Raw genomic sequence first — 21,471 nt, 5'->3', positions numbered from 1 at the left:
GGGGATGGGCGAGATAGAGGAAGGAGTAGTAGTGGCTGGGGTTGGGGGCTAAAAGGGGTATGGAAAGCTGAAAAGGTGAAACACAAAAGAGGCAAGTGAGGGTGAAAACGTTCAGACTAGGGCACACGAACGGTAACAGGGCACTGAACAACTCTCAACTTTCTCAAACCAACTATTCCTCCACTGTCCAACTCCACAAAATTGCTAATGGGTCTAAAGACAACTTACTTCTTACCCTAGACGCTTTTATATCAGGTCTAACCGTGTACGTCCACGTTCCCGCCAAGGTGAAAGCATTTTGCTATCCGTTATACGCTGGAAACGTTTATTTCATAAGGCCGCCCAAAACACGCCTCTAACATGCCCCTTATGGAGACATCTATAATTGGACATCCTAGTGGTTGGAACATCTTTTCATCCCATTTTGATTATTGGCTTTGGATGTTTATCTTTGAGAAAGACGTCTATCAGGCTTATTTTTGAAAGAGAAAGACGCCCATATTTCAACCCAAATCGGGAGATGGGTGTCCGTTTCCCGTGGGCACCCAAAATCAGTATAATCGAAACCCGATTTTTGGCGTCCTCAACTGCAGTCCGTCACAGAGACAAACAAAGATCATGGGGGGCGTGTTGGAGGCGTGGTGAAGGCGGGACTTGGGCGTGGTTATCGGCCGAGGAGAGATGGGCGTCTTTGCTGATAATCGAAACAAGAAGGGCGTTTTTGACGAGAATTTGGTCCGCTTTATTTGGACCCTTTTTTTCAGGTCCAAGTCCCAAAAAAGTGCCCCAACTGACCAGATGACCACCGGAGGGAATCGGGGATGACCTCCCCTGACTCCCTCAGTGGTCACTAACCCCCTCCCACCAAAAAAACCCCCCACTTTACTAACTTTTTTTCCCAGCCTGTATGCCAGCCTCAAATGCCGTACCCACCTCCATGACAGCAGAATGTGTTCTATCCTCTGACAGCCTTTCCCTGGTTCTGATGTGGGTCTCAGGTGAGTGTGACACCTTTTCTGTTAAGGGCACTGCAGAGTCACATCAGCAATGCATTGTGGTAGGTGTAGGGTATTGGGCTCCGTGATTCCACTAGCTTGTGTTAAATGCTCACGATGTTGGTAGTTGGTAGGCTCTACTCCCATGGTGCTTTTCCCTCTGCTTACTGGGTCAGAGTGTGTGCCCTGTTTTGTTTCCAGTAGTCCATGAGGTAGTGGCCATTTGTGTAAGACACTTTTAGATCCCTTTCATGTGTTAGCCACGTTACAGCACTTAGTTCTTACCTTGAATGTTGCTGAAAGAGGCCATTGTACACCATTGTGCCAGCTCAGACCTACTGTTCATCTCAGTACCAGCGAGACTCGTTGCCAGTGGGGCACAACCTCTGATCTGCAGTTAACTGTGAGTAAATGTGCTTATTCAAATAATGGATGTTTTCAGCGAGATTAGTCTTCAGGTGTGAACTGCTGTGCCAAGGTTATACAACAGCAACAAGTCCTGTCCCTGGAGCACCTTTAGTGGGTACTGCAGTGCACGTCAGGCAGGCAGACCTAGGCCCATACCCCCCCCCCCCCCACCTATAACACTTGTGGTGGTAAATGGGAGGCCTCTAACACCCACTGTACCCACATGTAGTTGCCCCCTTCACCCCTAAGAGCTATGGTAGTGTTGTACATTTGTCCCTCCCACGACCAAATGGCTTGGATTGGGATGTTTCTGAGCTGGGCGTTTTTAGTTTCCATTATCACTAAAAAAAAAAAAAAAAACGCCCATCTCAGAAGGGACCAAATCCATGTCATTTGGTCCGTCCAAACCATATTTTCGACACGAAAGATGGACGCCCATCTATTTTGATAATACGGTCTGTCCCTCCTCTTCACATACCCGTTTTCGTACATAGACGCCCATGGAGATGGGCGTTCACATTCGATTATGCCCCTCCGTGTGCCTTTTATGTCACTTTTTGGACGTTCTTCTCTTTTGAAAATGAGCCCAATAGTAACCTATGAAACATTGTAAGTCTACGTGCTTTGAAAATTAACCTCATAGTAGATGACAGCAGATAAAGGCCTGTGCGGTCCATCCAGTCTGTCCAACAGGATAACCTCATAGCCTAAGGTATGATGCAATACTACATACAGTGGGGGAAATAAGTATTTGATCCCTTGCTGATTTTGTAAGTTTGCCCACTGACAAAGACATAAGCAGCCCATAATTGAAGGGTAGGTTATTGGTAACAGTGAGAGATAGCACATCACAAATTAAATCCGGAAAATCACATTGTGGAAAGTATATGAATTTATTTGCATTCTGCAGAGGGAAATAAGTATTTAATCCCTCTGGCAAACAAGACCTAATACTTGGTGGCAAAACCCTTGTTGGCAAGCACAGCGGTCAGACGTCTTCTGTAGTTGATGATGAGGTTTGCACACATGTCAGGAGGAATTTTGGTCCACTCCTCTTTGCAGATCATCTCTAAATCATTAAGAGTTCTGGGCTGTCGCTTGGCAACTCGCAGCTTCAGCTCCCTCCATAAGTTTTCAATGGGATTAAGGTCTGGTGACTGGCTAGGCCACTCCATGACCCTAATGTGCTTCTTCCTGAGCCACTCCTTTGTTGCCTTGGCTGTATGTTTTGGGTCATTGTCGTGCTGGAAGACCCAGCCACGACCCATTTTTAAGGCCCTGGCGGAGGGAAGGAGGTTGTCACTCAGAATTGTACGGTACATGGCCCCATCCATTCTCCCATTGATGCGGTGAAGTAGTCCTGTGCCCTTAGCAGAGAAACACCCCCAAAACATAACATTTCCACCTCCATGCTTGACAGTGGGGACGGTGTTCTTTGGGTCATAGGCAGCATTTCTCTTCCTCCAAACACGGCGAGTTGAGTTCATGCCAAAGAGCTCAATTTTTGTCTCATCTGACCACAGCACCTTCTCCCAATCACTCTCGGCATCATCCAGGTGTTCACTGGCAAACTTCAGACGGGCCGTCACATGTGCCTTCCGGAGCAGGGGGACCTTGCGGGCACTGCAGGATTGCAATCCGTTATGTCGTAATGTGTTACCAATGGTTTTCGTGGTGACAGTGGTCCCAGCTGCCTTGAGATCATTGACAAGTTCCCCCCTTGTAGTTGTAGGCTGATTTCTAACCTTCCTCATGATCAAGGATACCCCACGAGGTGAGATTTTGCGTGGAGCCCCAGATCTTTGTCGATTGACAGTCATTTTGTACTTCTTCCATTTTCTTACTATGGCACCAACAGTTGTCTCCTTCTCGCCCAGCGTCTTACTGATGGTTTTGTAGCCCATTCCAGCCTTGTGCAGGTGTATGATCTTGTCCCTGACATCCTTAGACAGCTCCTTGCTCTTGGCCATTTTGTAGAGGTTAGAGTCTGACTGATTCACTGAGTCTGTGGACAGGTGTCTTTCATACAGGTGACCATTGCCGACAGCTGTCTGTCATGCAGGTAACGAGTTGATTTGGAGCATCTACCTGGTCTGTAGGGGCCAGATCTCTTACTGGTTGGTGGGGGATCAAATACTTATTTCCCTCTGCAGAATGCAAATAAATTCATATACTTTCCACAATGTGATTTTCCGGATTTAATTTGTGATGTGCTATCTCTCACTGTTACCAATAACCTACCCTTCAATTATGGGCTGCTCATGTCTTTGTCAGTGGGCAAACTTACAAAATCAGCAAGGGATCAAATACTTATTTCCCCCACTGTATACCTACTTGATTTTGATTTGTCTGTCATTTTCAGGGCACAGCCTATAGAAGTCTGCCTAGCACTTGTCTGCTATTGAGACAGGCATGGGAAGCAACTGCTTGCCCTGGGATTTGTAGTAAGGAGTGTTGCCACGATTTGGATTTCTGCCAGGTTCTTGTGACCTGACTTGGCCACTGTTTGGAAAACAGGATACTGGGCTAGATAGACCATTGGTCTGACCCAGTATGGCTACTCTTATGCTCTTATTTTGTCTAACTACTGAAGCTTTCATTGAAGCCCATCCAAATCTTTCCAGCCATGATCAGGGCACAGAGCTTAGATGTCTGCCTGGCATTGGCTTTGCTTCCTAATTACTAGAGTTGCCAACTAAGCACTACTAAGTTTGTTTGGTTCCATTCTTTCATATAGAATTCCTTAGTGTTTATCCCACGCATTTTTAATTCCGTTATCATTTTCATCACCACCACCTCCCATGGGAGGGCATTCCAGCTATCTACCACCCTCTCCGGGAAAAAAATACTTCTTGATGTTATTCCTGAATTGGCCCCCCTGCAACCTAAATTCATGTCCTCTAGTTCTGCCTTCCTGTCTTTGTTTCCATTTATAGATCTTTCAAATATTTGAATGTCTATATCGTATCACCCCTGTTTCTCCCTTCTTCCAGAGTATACATCTTCAGGTCATCAAATCTCTCATACATCTTGTGGCAAAAAACCCATACCATTTTCATATTCATACCATTGTCATATTCTGTCTCTAGGAGCAGACAACATTACAATAACTTCTGCAAAGTTTAACTCTGTTTTTAAGATGAATGCATCTGGATGAAGCATTAATAAAGAAGGCTAAAAGAGAATATGAAGGGAAACTTGCCGCAGAGGCTAAAACTTTTTCAGGTACATCAGAAGCAGAAAGCTTGCGAGGGAATCCATGGGACAGTTAGATCACGAAGGAGCAAAAGGGGTGCTCAGGGAGGACAAGGCCATAGCAGAGAAACTGAATGAATTATTTGCTTGTTGACTAAGAGTGCACAATGGTGTATAAGACAAATTTTGTTAACACAAACACTGTGACTGAATAGAGTAGCTAAATTTTTGTAAAAGAAGTAAAGCATGGACTCTCTAAAAAGCTTCCAGTTTAGCCAACAAAAGCACATGGACTAAGAGGGTTTAGGAACTGCTGAGTTGATGTTAAAGAGCACCCTTGCAGCAACTGCGGTTTTGAGGAACTATTACATCCAGTTTAGTGATATTTACCATCTCAGTTTGGCTACCTGCAGTAACAATGGAGGTCTTGTGCAGGTCCTTTGATGACATCACTCGAGGTACTTAAGAGACGAGCTGAGCCTTGAGGTGTTGCGCTGAAGGGGCATGCCAAAGGGGCCCACCCTGTCCCTTTGCACGTGACTGTGGAGGTGACTTTAGTTGAGAGCTTTTTAGATTTCTTATCGTAGCCATGTTATATGATCTTCAGGTGTTTATGAATGCTAAGGTATTTATTTTGGTTATTTCATTGAGATTTTATATAAGCCACATGATTTTAAAAATGTATTGGTTCAGATTTTTATCATTGATACATTTGGGTGTGGGTTTGATGGGAGGTGAGAATCTGGGGATCAAGTTTTTGTTGGTTCTTATGTTTTTTCACTCCCTGATTTTATTGTCACTGAATATTTTTATTTTAATGCACGTTCGGAGTGCAATACATCTCACCTAAAAAAAGATTTGACAGGTGATTCATGTCCTGGAATAGTATTCATAACAGAGACCTGGATTCCCAATCATTTTCACCATATATCTCAAATATTTCTCTTTAGGATATAAAGCAATATATTCACCAAGGCAGGATAAAAAGGGTGGAGGTATTGCTCTTATTTATAGAGATTTTTATTGTTTTAAATCGGTAGATAAAGTGGTGGAAGAAAATTTAGAATACTTGGTAAGTCAACTTATTGAAAACTAGTAAAAAAGGCCCGTTTCTCACACAAACAAAACGGGCGCTAGCAAAGTTATCATGTAATGGCAATTATGTTTTTAAGGGAACCATTAGGAGAAATGTTCTGTCATGATAAGTAATAATTTGGAAGGGTGTATAATGAGTAATATGCTCCAGGGGTATGAGATACTGATTGATTTATCTATGTTTTTTTGTTTTAATCTTTCTCTTTTTGTGATTTTTATTTATAGTATTTTTTAAAAGATAAAGAGTACGCAGACTCCATCCATGTCCAGCATTTCTCCTCTCTTCCCTCCCCTCAATCCATGCCCAGCATTTCTCCTCTCTTCCCTCCCCTCCATCCATGTGCATCTCCTTCCTGACTTCCCTCCCCTCCATCCATCCATGTCCAGCAACTCTCCATTCTCCCCTGCCCTCTCCTCCATCCACCCATATCCAGCAAATTTCCTCTCTCCCCTGCCCCTCCATTCATCCATCCATGTTCAGCAATTCTCCTCTCTCCCCTGCCCTCCCCCCATCCATGTCCAGCAACTCTCCATTCTCCCCTGCCCTCTTCTCCATCCACCCATATCCAGCAAATTTCCTTTCTCCCCTGCTCCCATTCATCCTTCCATGTCCAGCAACTCTCCATTCTCCCCTGCCCTCTCCTCCGTCCATCCATATCCAGAAAATTTGCTTTCTCCCCTGCCCCCTCCATCCATCCATGTCCAGCAATTCTCCTCTCTCCCCAGCCCTGCCCTCCCCTCCTTTCTTGTCCAGTGATCTCTTCTCTCCCCCTGCCCTCCCCTCCTTTCCTGTCCAGTGATCTCTTCTCCACCTGCCTTCCTCTCCAATTCCAGCCATCTCTTCTCTCCCCCTGCCCTCCCATCCATGTCCAGCGATTCTCCCTGCTCTCCCTCAGCTCCCTGACAGCCCTCTTCTCCGTTCCCCCCCCCCCCCCCCACGCGTTTAACCCTTTTACATTCAGGCGCAGCGATGGCAGTGAAGAGGACAGCACAGCTTCTCCCTTCCCTCACACAGTGTCCCGCCCTCGTGGAAACAGGAAATGCTTCATCGCAGAAGGCGGGACACTGTGTGAGGGAAGGGAGAAGCTGGAGGCGAGCCCGCTGTGTTGCCCTCTTCACTGCCGTTGCTGTGCCTGAAAGTAAAATGGTTAAACACACGCAAGGGAGAGGAACAGAGAGGAGGGCTGTCGATCGGGGAGGTGAGGGTGGGAAGGAGCGGAGGGACCATCCGAGAGCTGTCTGGCTGCAGTGCTGCTGCGCCAGGCAGCCCTGCATTTGGGGGGGGGGGGGCAGCAGCTTGGCTGGGGAGGCTTAGCCTCTCCAAGCCTATTATATGGGGCACCTATGACTGTCCTACCATTCCATCCATGTCCATCAATTCTCCTCTGCCCTGCCCTCCCCTTCCCTTCCTCCCTCCCTCCCCTCGATGTCCTGCAATTCTCTCCTCCTGACATCATCTCGCCTCCAGCGTTCCCTTAACCCTCATTGTTCCACCCTCTGACATCATTACGTTTTGATGCGAGGGCGGGGCAATGATTGGGAATGGATGTTATGAACCCAGGCATCCAGACTTAGAATGTTGGAGGTGCAAATTATTATATAGGATGATTGTTCTACTCATAACAAGGGCCATCCTTTGGATTTGGTAGATTATTCAGAGGGGTGTAATGAACAGCCATTAGTACATATCCTTTCCTAAGAACCTTTAATATGGTCTGATCGTTTTCTTTTAAAGTTGTATCTGAAATTACCTAAATTTTATTTTGATCAAACTCATGTCTAGAGAGCTTGTGTAGGCCGTAAATACCCAAGTAGTGATGTTTTTTGGCGGAAAGTATTATCTAGATTTGATCCATCAAAGTCAAACACTCACTCTTTGGTTCAATCCATGGGACTCTGTCTAAAGTTCTGTTTTGGAAGAATTAGCTTCCATTGTTAAGAAAAATAGGGACACCCCCCCCCCAATAATCCTTGGTTTACAAAGGTGTCACTGGGATTAAAACAGAGAGCACAGATAAAACAATATAGGCTAGCAATTAAAGAAGCGAAGACATTATTTTGATCGAAAAGTGGAGGAAGCTGAGAACTCTTTTCAGATGGTATGTAAAATATTTTGTTAACAGGCACAGGTAGAGTTTTGGCTATACCAGAATCAGCTCAACCTACAGCAGAACAGTTGGCTATATTTTTTCAAACAAGGGGCCCCGTTTACTAAGCCACATAATATGCGAATTAGCGTTTTAAATGCGTGTTAACTATGTATGCATGTTAACCGTGGATGTGCCTACCAGTGGTGTAGCCACTATGGGGCCACGGGGCCTTGGCCCCATAGATTTGCCCCTGGACCCCTCTGTCAATGACCCTCTTGACCCCCCTCCCGTCACCTACCTTTGCTGGCAGGGGGACCCCAACCTCCGCCAGCCGAGCCAAGGTCCTCTTCTTCCCAATCCCGTGCAAGGCTTCGTTCTAGTCTGACGTCCTCTACGTTGGGGGCGGAGCGGCAATGGTGGGAGGGTGGCGCCGGGAGGGGCTAAAATGTGCCCCTTCACCTCAGGCTCTGGACCCCCCTCCTGCTGAAGTCTGGCTATGCCCCTGGTGCCTACAATATCCCTGTAGGCGCCTACAGGATTAGCGTGCACTCTAATTGTAGGTGCATTAAAAATGCTAACTTGCTTTAGTAAACAGGGCCCTAAAAACCATCGTTAAAAGGAAGTGTTGTGAAATTTGGAGAAGTGCCTGTCTTGGGAACTGAACAACTGATAGAAGTTTCTAAAGATAGACTTTGGGATAGTTTCATACCAGTCTCTACAGCTTTAATAATGAACATTTTCAGAGAGTTAAAAGGGGGTGTTCATTAGACGTCTGTCCTTCTTTTTACCTTGATGAAATCCCACCAAATATTCTGAATTGGTTTACCAATTTTGTCAATATTGTTTTAACAGAAGGGATTTATCCCAAGGAGATTGCTGGAATCACCCTGTCTCCTATGCCGAAGAAAATTGGAGGGGTAATTTCATTTTTTATGTACATCCACTATGTGCGCTGGAAACTTTTCTGGTGCATGGCACTAACCGGGTGGTAATCAGGATTGTACACATGAGATCTTACCACTAAGTCAATGGATGACAGTAAGGTCTCAGGCCCAAAATGGATGCGCGCCAATTTTCATTTTGCCGCACGTCCATTTGCAGGTGCACTGAAAAATGGACCTGTTCGTGTCAAATACACAGGTCTACACCAGCGCAGGTCATTTTTCGGCGTACCTTAGTAAAAGGACCTCTTAATTAGATAGGAATAGCGGGGCCTGTTCTCAAGTGGTTTGAGGCATTCTTAAACTATAGGTGTACTGTTATAAAAAATGGGTTACAATCATCTAAATGGTTATCCAAATGTGGAGCTCCCTAAGGGTCACCTTATCACCACAATTGTTTAACAGTCCCCTGGGGAGATATTTAGAAGAGTTGAACGTGTTTTGAATGTCTTATGTGGATGATATTTTTGTGCCGTGCTTGGAATCAGGAAACTTGGACGATACCATTCTTTCCTCCCTCACTTAATCTTTGTACATTACTAATTATATCTGATATCATGGAATGATTATGTCATAACCAACCTCTGTAAGCCACATTGAGCCTGCAAATAGGTGGGAAAATGTGGGTTACAAATGCAATAAATAAATAAAATGTAAAACACTTTATAGCCATTGTGGATGACTAGGCAAGGACTAACTTCCTTAAATTAAATACACAAAAGACCACATTACTTTGGTTTGGTGAACAGTGGCGGTTTTCTAAAGTTGATATAGTTTTGGCTTCAGGTGCAATTCTTAAATTTGAAGAAACATTTAGGGTGTTGGGAATAATAATAGATTCCAAGCTAACATCTGAATATCAGTTAAACAAATTAGTTAAGTTTTTCTTTGCACGACGCTGTTAGAGGTCTATTAGATTTCTTTGAGCCTAGTAAGTTTTAGAATTGTTGCTCAGGCTGTTTTTTTTATTGCCATATTTGGATTACTGTAATTTTATTTGACTATTCTCTAACTTTGCAATCGAGAAGGAGACTTCAATTGCTTCAGAATACCTCTGTTAGACTGATAATCAGACATAGTCTTGAGGCTACTCCATTGTTAAAAGACTTGCATTGGCTTAGAATTAATAGTCACATTTCTTTTTTAACTTGCATGTTTATGGACTAAATTCTGAAACAGTAAGTCAGCTTCTAATATTTCCAAGCAACAGGGCTCATTTAAGAAGTAGGAAGAAGTTGTTGTTAGATTTTCTATCTTTGAAGAATGTCACCTATAAAAATATTAGAGAGCATTCATTTGATTTTCAATGTTAGGATCTGGTATGGAATCCCGACTCAAATTTGTCAGATTACTTCTTACATCCTATTTGGGAAAGTTCTTAAGACTTATTTGTTTTGAAGGCAAAGATTGTGATTTGTAAGCTATTTTAGGGGCCCTTTTACTAAGGTGCAGGAGGGCTAATGCGCAAGTAGCGTGCACCAAATTGGCACTACAAATGGACTAGATCATACACTTAGCAGTAAATCGGATTTTGGCGTGTGCCGAATCCCATGGTAGAAAAGAATTTTCTATTTTCTACTGTGGGGGGAGGGGCATTCCCAGTGTTATTCAGAAGTTAGCACGTGCTGCATGGTTACCACGTGGATAGCATACGAGTCCTTACTGCTAGGTCAATGGGTGTCAGTAACGGCTCAGGCCATAAATAGACGCGTGCTAGTTTTAGTTTCAGTGCTTGCCCATTTCCCGGCCCATTAAAAAAGCTCTTTTCCCCAGCCGTGGTAAAAAAAAATGGCTCAGCGCACGCCCAAAGCACATGCCCACACTTTTCACCACAGCTTAGTAAAAGGACCCCTCAGTCTTTTTCTATAGATTATCATATTAGAATGTCAATCATTGATATGTTTTGTAAATTCCTTTTAACGTGAAGCTATTCTTGTTGTAATCCACTTTATAGCATTAGTTAAAAGTGAAATACAAGTCTGTAAATACAATACAGTATTGATCTAACCACGACACTGGGTTGGTTGAGCAGATGTATAGTAACTACATTCTTATTTGTTATTAGTATGCATACTAATGTATTTCATATGCAGATATAGTATCATTCTTCCCAGAAAAAAACGTGCCACTTGCTTCAATTTAAGTACTTCTAATTACCAACCAATCTCTTTTTTTACCTATCTTGTACATCCTCCTCAGCGTGTATAAAGCTCAATTAATCTTGTAGAGGCAAGGGATTACTAAAAATGTGACAATGGACACGCAACCTGAAAACGGTCTATGAACTGACCAACTTCCACAAACTATTGAAAACTTATCTGTTTGACAAAATATATCAGAAAGATCAACACATGTAACTGCACTATCTTTAATATATCCAGAAATGTTCTTTAATGTCTTTTGCTTTAAAACTATCATGTATTTCACCACCATGTAACCCAAAACTCTCTGTAAAACCAATTGTATATTCTCTTCTACCTCCAGTATCCATGATGAATTGTAAGCCACATTGAGCCTGCAAAGAGGTGGGATAATGTGGGATACAAATGCAATAAATAAATAAATATTTGCATCATATAATATGATTATGCTCTGATTGTACCTCCCACACTATGAAATATTAATAGAACACTAATAAAATGATTGACCTGGCATGAGGTATTTGTACATATTTTTCTAAAACTTGTTACTTTATTGTAATTTTAGCTGTTAGGAATACAACGTAGTTTAAGAATAGATCATAAATGATAGTAAGGCTTTTTGTTTTGGTAAATAAAATTTTGGTGACAATACACACACAAAAAATACAGGCTTTGGTCAGTTGTATATGCAATTTTGTCGTAATTTTATTGAAAAAAGGTAGCTATTAACATATTTATATTTTTATTCAACAGTTAACTAAGGCTGTGCAACACAAAATTAGGCCATAAACAACAACTTTCAAAACAATCTGATTTACCAGCTTAACCATCAATATACTCTATGCCACCGACAGCTCAAGAAGAAAAGAAATATTTTTTTAAAAGAATCGCAAGGCCAGTGTATCCCTTATGTCCATGAAGAATAGTGATTAGGAGTATGAATGTAATGCCATTCTTAAGGAATTACTAAAGATAATTCACTGACTAGAAAATATAGGATTTGTCATTATCTGAGGGGTCCTTTTACAAAGCTGTGGTAAAAGGAGGCCTGCGCTGGCATCAGTGCGTGCTTTTGATGTGCGCAGAGCCCCCCCCCCCTTTTACTGCAGTGGGTAAAAGGTAGGTTTCCCTTTTCTTAAAGAACCGGCCGTGTGGTAAGTGAATCACTTGCTGTGCGGCCATTTTGTGGGGGGGGGGCACTTACCATCACCCATTGAGGTGGCGGTAAGGGCTCCCGCGCTAACCCAGTGGTAACCAGGCAGTGCACAGCACTGCCCGATTACCGCCGGGTACACACTGCAAAAATGGAAATATTTTTGCAGTGCCAGAAATGGCGCATGCTGGCGGAAGGAACTACCAGTAGGCTGCTGCGGTAGCCCAGCAGTACTTCCCTTTTAGTGAGCTGTAAGCCCACGTTGGGTTTACCGCCACTTTGTAAAAGGGCCCATGAGTTCTTTAACAATTGAAAGGGACAGCAGAACTCTAATGAGCTTTTCTTGAAATCCCAAGGATACTGGTGTAACAAACCAGTTTACAGAAGAGACATCAGAACTGCTCAACTCCTCCCCAAACTGGAGCTGTTGCAGCAGTAGATGTGCATAAAGAAGTGAGTTTTGCAAGTAAGTCCACTTGAATGCACACCCTTTACTCTGTTTAGACATGAAGAAGGGAGTGTTAACTCTTTAAAACTATTTTACTTTAGTAAACAGGCTCTAAAGAGGGGAATTCTATAACAGGGTACCTAAAACAAATGTGAAAAATGTGCCTATTTTTTGCTTATATAAAAGCAACAAAGGCATGTGTGTGCCTTTATAAAATAAACACCTAGCACATGCGCAAATGTAAACACACAAATTTACACCTGCTTGGATGCAGGCACCAATGTGTGTGTGTGTGTGTGTATAATCTCTGTGGGTACACAACTCTGCCCCCGGTAACACCTATGGGTGTATACAACCACATGAGATTTTAGAAAAGCATGCAGAAAAGCTCTTCTAAAATGTCTTAGTCCAATTAAATTATATCACCTTGTATTTTTTTTACTTTTTTTTCTGAGCAGTAAATGTGAACTGAGGCACCTTTCTCCAGTTTTCCTTATTTAAGATTTCCAGGGTCCCACTGCTAAGTGGGTGAAAGCAATAGTTTCAATGTCATTCTATGAAGCTATTAAGGATCAGGAGAATAATAAATAGGGATGTAGCTGACCAATGTTCACCACCACTCAAAAGGCTACATTTCTTTGAAAAGCAGAGCTTACAGAGGAAGGACCTTAATTTTGTGACTGAAGTCACTTAGAATTAGTGAAAATTATGTGCATGTAACACTGAATTATCACAATGGAGAAAATTGAGATGTAGCTCATGACCTCATAGTTTGTATTTCTGTAACTGTTTGTTCACTTGAATGTGTGAACAATGAAGTTCTTGTTTCCAGGCATAAGATAGACAAGGGCTTGGGCAGTCTTCATTTAATATGAAGATCATCTGCTTCATTGGAACAAGCAGCAAATTATACTTAAAGGAAAATGATACTGTTTCTCAGATTCTACAGATCACTTAAAATATTTTTGTACTCATTATTGAAAAGATTAAGGTTCCATATGGTGCGTAAGTAGCAAGCACTGCTATTTCACATATCATTTATAAATAACATACTCTCTGAAGATGTCAAAGCCAGCTGTATTGGTTATTTGCTAAATGCAAGTGCAAGAATGAGAAATGCCTGTTTGAACCACACAGGTTGATGGATAGCGACAGAAATTAAAAGAAGATTGTGATATCTCCCAAGCTGCAGTTTGTCTTACAAAGAGCAAATTTCTATACATTTTATCACATTGTTAAAACTTTTTACAGGGAAGAAATGGATTCTTAAATTTAATTAGAATAAATATGTACATATAATACTGTTCTTGTCGTTTAGTGTATACAGTATAAACATTCCTCATTCTCTTGAAGATTAGCTTATAGATTCACTGTGTGTGCAGCAGTATGGTTGGAAGGCAATGCACATGCTTTTGTGCTTTTACACACAAATATACAGCATTGGCTTACAAAAATCTTTTCCAAATATATCCACTGTAATATTTCATATGTCAAGACTCCATATAAAAATGTTAATAGTCTGTTTGTAACCCTTGTTAAGCAGATTCTCCAACTCAACAGGGCATGCATGTTAGTTTGTTCATTCTGTCTTTACCAAATGTCAACGTGGAATGGCTTAAGTTTAATGTTATATGACTGAGATTTATCTGAAAAAGACTGATTCTCTAGAGAACTGGAATCAATCGCACCGTTTCTTAAACTGATGTTCTCGTGATTTGAGATGGCTTTCATAAACACTCTTTTGGTTCATTATCCCGCAGGGGGTTTTTTTTCCTAAGCATGCAGCAATATTTTTTTGACATTTTATTTTATTTTTTAACTTTTTTTTTTAAGATTGCAAAAAGTTTTGTGTGATATACTGTCTCTATACAGTTCTTTAAAAATTCATCTGGAGTTGAAATCAAAATTCTGCTTCAAAGGACAAGTAAAGTCAGATCAAGGATCTGAATGTTAACCCAGATATCCACAGCTGATAGCTCATTCTATGATCATATCAGCTGTCTCCAGAATAAATCATGTTTTTCAAAATTAAATAAATCAGATCAGCTACAAGTTGGATACAAATTATTATAAGAGAAGCAAAAGAAATGGATGTCACTCAATGATTATAGTCCTTTAAAAATGCCTAAAGAAGAACACAATTGAAGAAAGCAATACTTTCCCTCACCGGAAGGCCTCACTCTCTCTCTCTCTATAGCAAAAATGTCCTTAAGCTTCAAGCTTCATGGCTACGGACGGGACATTATTCCATACCCAATGAAGTGCGCAGACCTTAATGTATCCAGTCCCTCAAAAACAAGTCTGCTGAAAACAGTGATGATGCCAATATAGGGAATTTAAAAAATGTTCTAATGTGATAAACACAGAGTTCATTCTGTCAGCAAAACTAAATAAATAATAACTCTTGATCCTTACAAACGTAATGCAGATAACTGCACTGCTGCCTTTTACAGGTACCATACCAGAGCACACTTGTTGAACTGATTTAAATTAAAACAGTTGGCTACCATCAGAGGTGGTATATGTTGAGAAAACATAACATACAAATTCCACCACAGTGACCAACATTCTTCATCTGATATAATCCCTAAAAGGTTGGTTTAGAAATAGATAAACCTAATGCATTTCAGAGTTCACTTTATCCTGAAATATGTACAGATTGTTTGTCGCTGCTATGGCAATTATGTTCTCGGCTGGGTGCCATGCTGTGTGCAAGATCTTCTTAGTAAAGTCCAAGCTGTCCACACTAATGTCATCCTTCCTTCTTTTGCCGCCAATGCAAACTCTGCGGGGTTTGAGGATTGCCCGTGGTTTACTGCTCTCACGTGAGGCTTCCAGAGTAACATCACGTTTAGTGTTTCGGTCAAACATTCTAAAGAAGTTGTTGTAGGCTCCTGTCATGATGACACTGTGGGGACAGGAAAAGTGGAAAGCATTATATAATCAAAGGTTTCTTCAAATAAGAAAACACATATAAAACACCCATGATTACTGCAGCAGCGGCCATGATCAGATAACAGGATGTAAATGTATAATGATTTCAGCTCCTCAATAATCCTAAGCCCCAGGTGTTTTACTGGGTAATACATGAATACTTGATAAAGTAATTTTTATTTAAATTTTCATAGGTCTCTATATTAAGGAATTGCAAAATTACAACACAGCACCATGATCAATTACATCTTCAAAATTTTCAAAAACATGTACAAAGTGTACTGTATATCAATAATAGTACTATTCATGCACTCATGTAAACACAAATGATGATACCCCTTTATCAAACTTTTGAACTTTTGCTCCCCTGCCAACGAAGAACAAAGTAGGGGAGTGTTAAGAATAAATCAAAACTGCAATACATGTAATAAACGCACCCTGGAGCATGCCTACTCAAATAACTTGCAGGACGCTTAGAGCAAGAGTCAGCAAATTATATCACATATAACACCTAATAATCGCATTTAGGCAAAAAGGGGCCCCATACTTACTCCCACTTGGGTAAGGACTTATTGTACTTTGCAGTCAAATGTTGCTCTTTACTGATGTACTTCACTTGGGCCAGCCCCTTACCCAAGGAGAGACACCCTTCTTACTTCCAGTACCTCACCAATGTTAAGTCGAGCTGTGCTATAGCAGTGCCTCACTAGGGCCCTCTGTGCACTTGTCAGAAACCAGCCAACATTTATTGCCTTCCAATAAGTGTTCACTTTGATGAATGACCATTAGATATGTCCCATAGTATATCTCTGGCCACATGGTCTTCAGCACAAAGGGGAAACTCCCGGGAAAGCATGGCTAAGGTGGGCAGGAGTAAGATACCATCTATATGATACCTTTACAGCAATCTCCCGAATATTGATACTCTTGACAACTCCACTTCCATTTTGACCCATTCTCTTTCTCTTCATACTGAACCCCCAAATTACCCCTCCCATTGAGATCCATGAAAAGAACTGGTCCCACACTGTCCAGACATCTGTAGAGGACTCAGATCAGCTTTCTAGTACCCCTAAAGTCCTCACAGACATCCTCCAGGAAGGAGTGCTCCTTTTCAAACTTCTGCTTATTCACTTTATGAGAAATGCACCAATTGATAAGCATACAAGTCCTGGGGAGGAAGCTGAAAGTCTTGGGATAAAGAAACAAAAGCCATTATAACTGTGTCAAATAACTGTTCTCAGCATTGCAAACCCTGAGACTTCCACCTCTTGAAAACACTCAGCCCAGATAAAAATAAGGGATTAGAGGCAATCGGGGTAGATCTAGTTAGCTGAGTCAGGTTCCTTACTTATACCATCCAGGTATTGGAAAATGCATGAAATGGTAGGACAAAGAATGGTGGTTGTGCAGCGCTGCGTACGCCTTGTAGCGCTATAGAAATACTAAATAGTAGTAGTAGTAGTAGTTGCCAATTAAATGCACTAACTTTCTAGAGCCTAATCAATATTGTGCAAGCTGAACCCAAAGCTTAGAGGGATGATTTTGGAACTATTCTACCACAGCCTTAGCTCGGGCCGCTCTGTAATACCGTGCCATGAACAAACGGGGGAGGGATCCTAAGTTCTTGATATTAATGGACTCGAGCACTCTATTTCAAGGGCTGCTGAAGGGGGAAAGTGTATTCCAGAAAAAAATTGGTTAATGTATTGAGGAAAACTTTAAACTAGAATCACCAGGAAGGGAGGGATAATATTCTCAGGAAAAGAAAATATTAACAATAGGAAACAGCAACATCAGGAAAGCTATGTATATGAATGTACATTGTATAGGAAAGACACTGCCAGACCTAGAAGCTCATGAAAGAGGCTGACTTAGCTTTAGTGGAGGCCAGGTAGATATGGTACTTGGAAACCCATGACAGGGATATAGTTATGGCAGGTTACAAGCTATTCAGGCAGGACAAGGTAGGAAGAAAGGGAGAAGGAACAGTGCTACATATAAAAGATAATATTAAGGTGATAGAACTGCATGGCTGGCAGTTCCCATAGTTAATCCTTAACTGGCTTGCTATATTTACTCTGTTGCCTCTATGATATACATTTTTTTCTTTTCCTAAATATTGCTTTACCTAATTCTTGGTCCTTCTATTGTGGACTATTATTTGATTGTTATTTCCTATATTTATTTATTTATACTTTGCTCACACCTTTCTAGTAGCAGCTCAAGGTGAGTTACATTCAGGTACACTGGGTATCTTCCTGTCCCTGGAGGGCTCACAATCTAGGGGCCCCATTTACTAAGCCGCACTGTAGGTGTGCTAGCGTTTTTAGCAAGCACTAAAAATTATTGCATGCTAACGCTAGACACCCATATATTCCTATGGGTGTCTCTAGCGTTAGCGCCCGCTAAAAACGCTAGTGCAGCTTAGTTAACAGGGCCCTAAGTTTGTACCTGAAAGCAATGGAGGGTTAAGTGACTTGCCCTAGATCACAAAGAGTAGCAATGGGATTTGAAATGGGCATCTCTGGATGTCAAGGCTGGTGCTCTAATCACTAGGCTACTCCTCCACTCCAAATTCCTGTTTGTTTTAATTCTGTATCTTGTCATTCAGTTTGGATTATTGAATGTATAATATATTAAATTGTTATTAAAAAAAATTTTTTTAACTTGCAGGGCATACAATGAAAGAGGCTGCATGGTAGATTAGTCTGGAAGGATAAAATTGAACATCTATTTATATTAATGTGATACACATACTTCTTTTGAAGGCAGAAAAAAGATACATATTTTATAGAAGACATTCACAAAAGGGCTAACAGGAAAGCGTGACAACAGTTTTACCTTAGAGCAGGGGCAAAGCCAGACCTCGGCGGGAGGGGGGGTCCAGAGCCTAGGGTGGGGGGACACATTTTAGCCCACCTCCTCCAGACGCCGACCCTCCCCTGCCACTTTCAACCCCCCGCCACCACCGCCGACCCTCCCCTGCCACTTTCAACCCCCCTGCCACCACCGCCGACCCTCCCCTGCCACTTTCAACCCCCCTGCCACCACCGCCGACCCTCCCCCACCACTTTCGACCCCCCCTGCCGCCGCAAAGAAGCCTCGAACACATGATTTTATATTTAAATCTTTTTATTAAAGTATAAAAAGGAACAATATGCTGTACAACTGTTGTGTATAAATTACAAATAGAAAATAACAATAACAACTAGCAGCTATAATAACCCTCCCACCACCACCACCCTCTACTCTTCCAACCCCAACAATAGCTGACTTCTACTATTCCAAGGAATCCTAACCCACCCTGATAAATTGTCCAGGGGTACAAAATACAACCCGTTCTGTATGCCCTAGAGGGAAGAAATATGCCCTATGAAGCACTGTTATGGTTTTTTAATCTGTGGATGAATAAGAAGTCATCAACAATCTCCTGTCTTTCAAAGTCCCTCCTGCAATAGAAAACGTCTTCTTAGAAGATGTGCTGGTAGCAGGATGTACAGGATCCCCCATGCAAATTTTGCCAGCTGTGGCCAGCATGTTTGCTTGTTTTTCCAAAAGCTAAAAATATTGTCGTCTGCATCAATCAAACATAAGTAACAGTCCAGTTCATTAACAGGCTTCAAAGTAGAAAGTGACATGGGGACAAAGTTTGTCCCTGTCCTCATGGGCTCTGTCCCCATCCCTGCCCCATCCCCGTGGGATCTGTCACTGCCCCGTCCCCGCAGGCTCTGTCCCCATCCCCGCGGTTACTGCGGGTCCCCATCCCTGTCCCATTCTCTACTCCATACAACAGTCTAAACCTAGATCATGCAATTCACTGCAGTCGGACTGGGAAAAGGATCTGGACCACCCTAATGATATAATTGATTGGCAACAGTTCTGGTCAAAAACCATACACCCCACCATGTCTGCATCTATTACACAATCTTCATATTCCATCACTCATAGGGCATACTGGATACCAGCAAAACAGGGAAACTTTCACCCAATGACACTCCTCTAAGTGTTGGTCCTGTGCCCATGAACCTGGGGATCTGATTAATCTTCTGTTCCAATGCTCCAATGTTCACGTTTTGGACTTCAATATGGGACAGAATTATAGCAGTTCTTGCAGTGGAGGAACCTGATCATATAGCCTATAGGATAGTCATTTTACGTTCATCCAGCCCTGATCTTATCCTTCAGAAACAATTTGCCAAACTATTTAACATCATGCTGGCTATAGCTTCTCATATGATTATTCTACACTGGAAAGATGGTTTTAAGCTTAATTTCTTAAAATGGTGGTCTCATTTATTTGCGATTAAGAAGTATGAAACAGATAACTCAATATGTCTCCACAACTTCTCCAATTTCAGAAAGTCTAGCTACCTCTGGACAAATTTTGTGACTGGATTATTCCATAAGTACTATGTTAGGCTGTTGTGTACCTAGTATTGCAACATTTTACTTATGTATTATTAATATGATAATTTGTATTCAATATGAGTATATATAGCATTATGGTTTAGTTTTAGTTCTTGTTATTGTGGTATATACATATAATGGTGAATCCTCATACTTGTCCACTTTGTAATGTTCTCTTGTATTGAAAACCTCTGAATAAAAGTATTTTAAAAAAATCACTATGCGCAATATTGAAATTTGCAGATACCCTCCCTCAGAAGAAGACCAAGCAACTTTACTCGCTGGTGGCTAAAGTGAAGAGTATGGAAAATACATAGTCTGAGTGATCTATGATATTTCTGATAGGGCTGAGAGCTTCTGCATTGGGTAATGGCACTCAGAAACTTGAGTAGCTCCAGATTTCAGACCTTACAGATGTGCAGGTAAAACTTGCTGATGTTCTGTGCCACGGAGAAAATCTCTTCTGAGATAAGGTGCAGAAAGCTGCTACCCTGATCAATAAGTACAGTGACAGTAACACTCTTAAGACCCTCAGAAAAAGAAAATAACAGGGGAGAACCAATTCAATTCCAATGCAGGGTTAACAGAGAAATTTATTGTCACAAACTTTGAAAGAAGACTCGATGCAGATCTGCATTTTGGCACACAGGCGTCTGCCTCAGGAGTCAACAATATCGGTATGAATAGTAATAAATAGGAATACGGACAATCTCCTATAAAAGCAGCAAAACTCCTGTTGTTTCTCCTTTTGTTCCTGTAGAAATGGGACTGCACCGCTCGCTAATATCCCCGGCACAAGACACCTAGCAGATAGCTAGTCAATGTTAATCCGAGGAGCAGAAGGAGCGTTTTACATAGCTTAGCTCTTGTGCACATGTGCCAGGCAAACCTGAAAGTGAAGCACACATTAGCGCTTGTTTGCTGAGACTTTAAATATAATCCTTTCAAAATTTTTATTTATTTATTTTTTTTTTTACTTCGAAAGGCTTATATTTAAAGTCTCAGCAAACAGGTGCTAGTGTGTGCTTCACTTCCAAGTTTGCTCTGACTTGCACACATTCGTCTTTCCCTACCAACACTTAGGGGCTTCCACGGGCTTCCTTCTGCTTCCACATTAAATAAAAACTGACAGATTTTAAAAGAAACAATCTTGAGAAATCTTTTCTTCAAACACCCTAACGCCTGCTCCGAGGGACGGCTTTGTGTTATGCGCTGTTCTCTGAGTAGTGGGAGGGAATAGGAAATGGTCTCATTAAGAGGCCCTTTCACTAAGCCGGTTAGGCGCCTACATGCACCCAACACGTGTCAATTTTGAGTTACTGCCCGGCTACCGTGTGGCCATTGCGGTAATTTCATTTTTGACGCAAGCCAGCAAATATTTTTATTTTCTGGCGCACGGGTGGTAATCTGTAGTTTACACACATAGACCATTACCGTCCGGTAACTGTGTGAGATCTTACCACTAGGTCAATGGCTGGCGGTAAGGTCTCAGACCCAAAATGGACACATGGCAATTTTCATTTTGCCCCATGTCCATTTACAGGTGCACTGAAAAATGATTCTGTGCGCACCCAAAACGCACATCTACACTACCACAGGCCATTTTTCAGCGTGCCTTAATAAAAGGGCCCATAATATTCGTTTAGCTACATTTGCCTGCT

At 41.9% G+C, this 21,471-nt stretch overlaps 1 protein-coding gene and 1 long non-coding RNA gene across 3 annotated transcripts in view; one reads left to right on the top strand and one right to left on the bottom strand.

The window, feature by feature from the left end:
- Positions 1-2,047: 2,047 nt before the first annotated feature.
- LOC115461401 lies at positions 2,048-20,172 on the top strand. Its single transcript, XR_003940702.1, has 3 exons — positions 2,048-2,137; positions 10,679-10,690; positions 20,163-20,172. It is a non-coding gene; the product is annotated as an uncharacterized LOC115461401 (long non-coding RNA).
- PPP2R2C (protein phosphatase 2 regulatory subunit Bgamma) overlaps positions 12,256-21,471 on the bottom strand; it is a 411,371-nt gene continuing 402,155 nt past the window's right edge. For both annotated transcript variants that reach the window (XM_030191168.1, XM_030191169.1), the window contains one exon: positions 12,256-15,374. In XM_030191168.1, coding sequence (XP_030047028.1) covers positions 15,083-15,374 — 292 coding nt within the window. In that variant the 3' untranslated portion in view covers positions 12,256-15,082. The remainder of the gene's footprint in view (positions 15,375-21,471) is intronic.

The sequence above is a fragment of the Microcaecilia unicolor genome, chromosome 2, assembly GCF_901765095.1.
Source record: "Microcaecilia unicolor chromosome 2, aMicUni1.1, whole genome shotgun sequence".
Classification (NCBI taxonomy): domain Eukaryota; kingdom Metazoa; phylum Chordata; class Amphibia; order Gymnophiona; family Siphonopidae; genus Microcaecilia; species Microcaecilia unicolor.
This window is presented reverse-complemented; position numbering and strand designations above follow the sequence as displayed.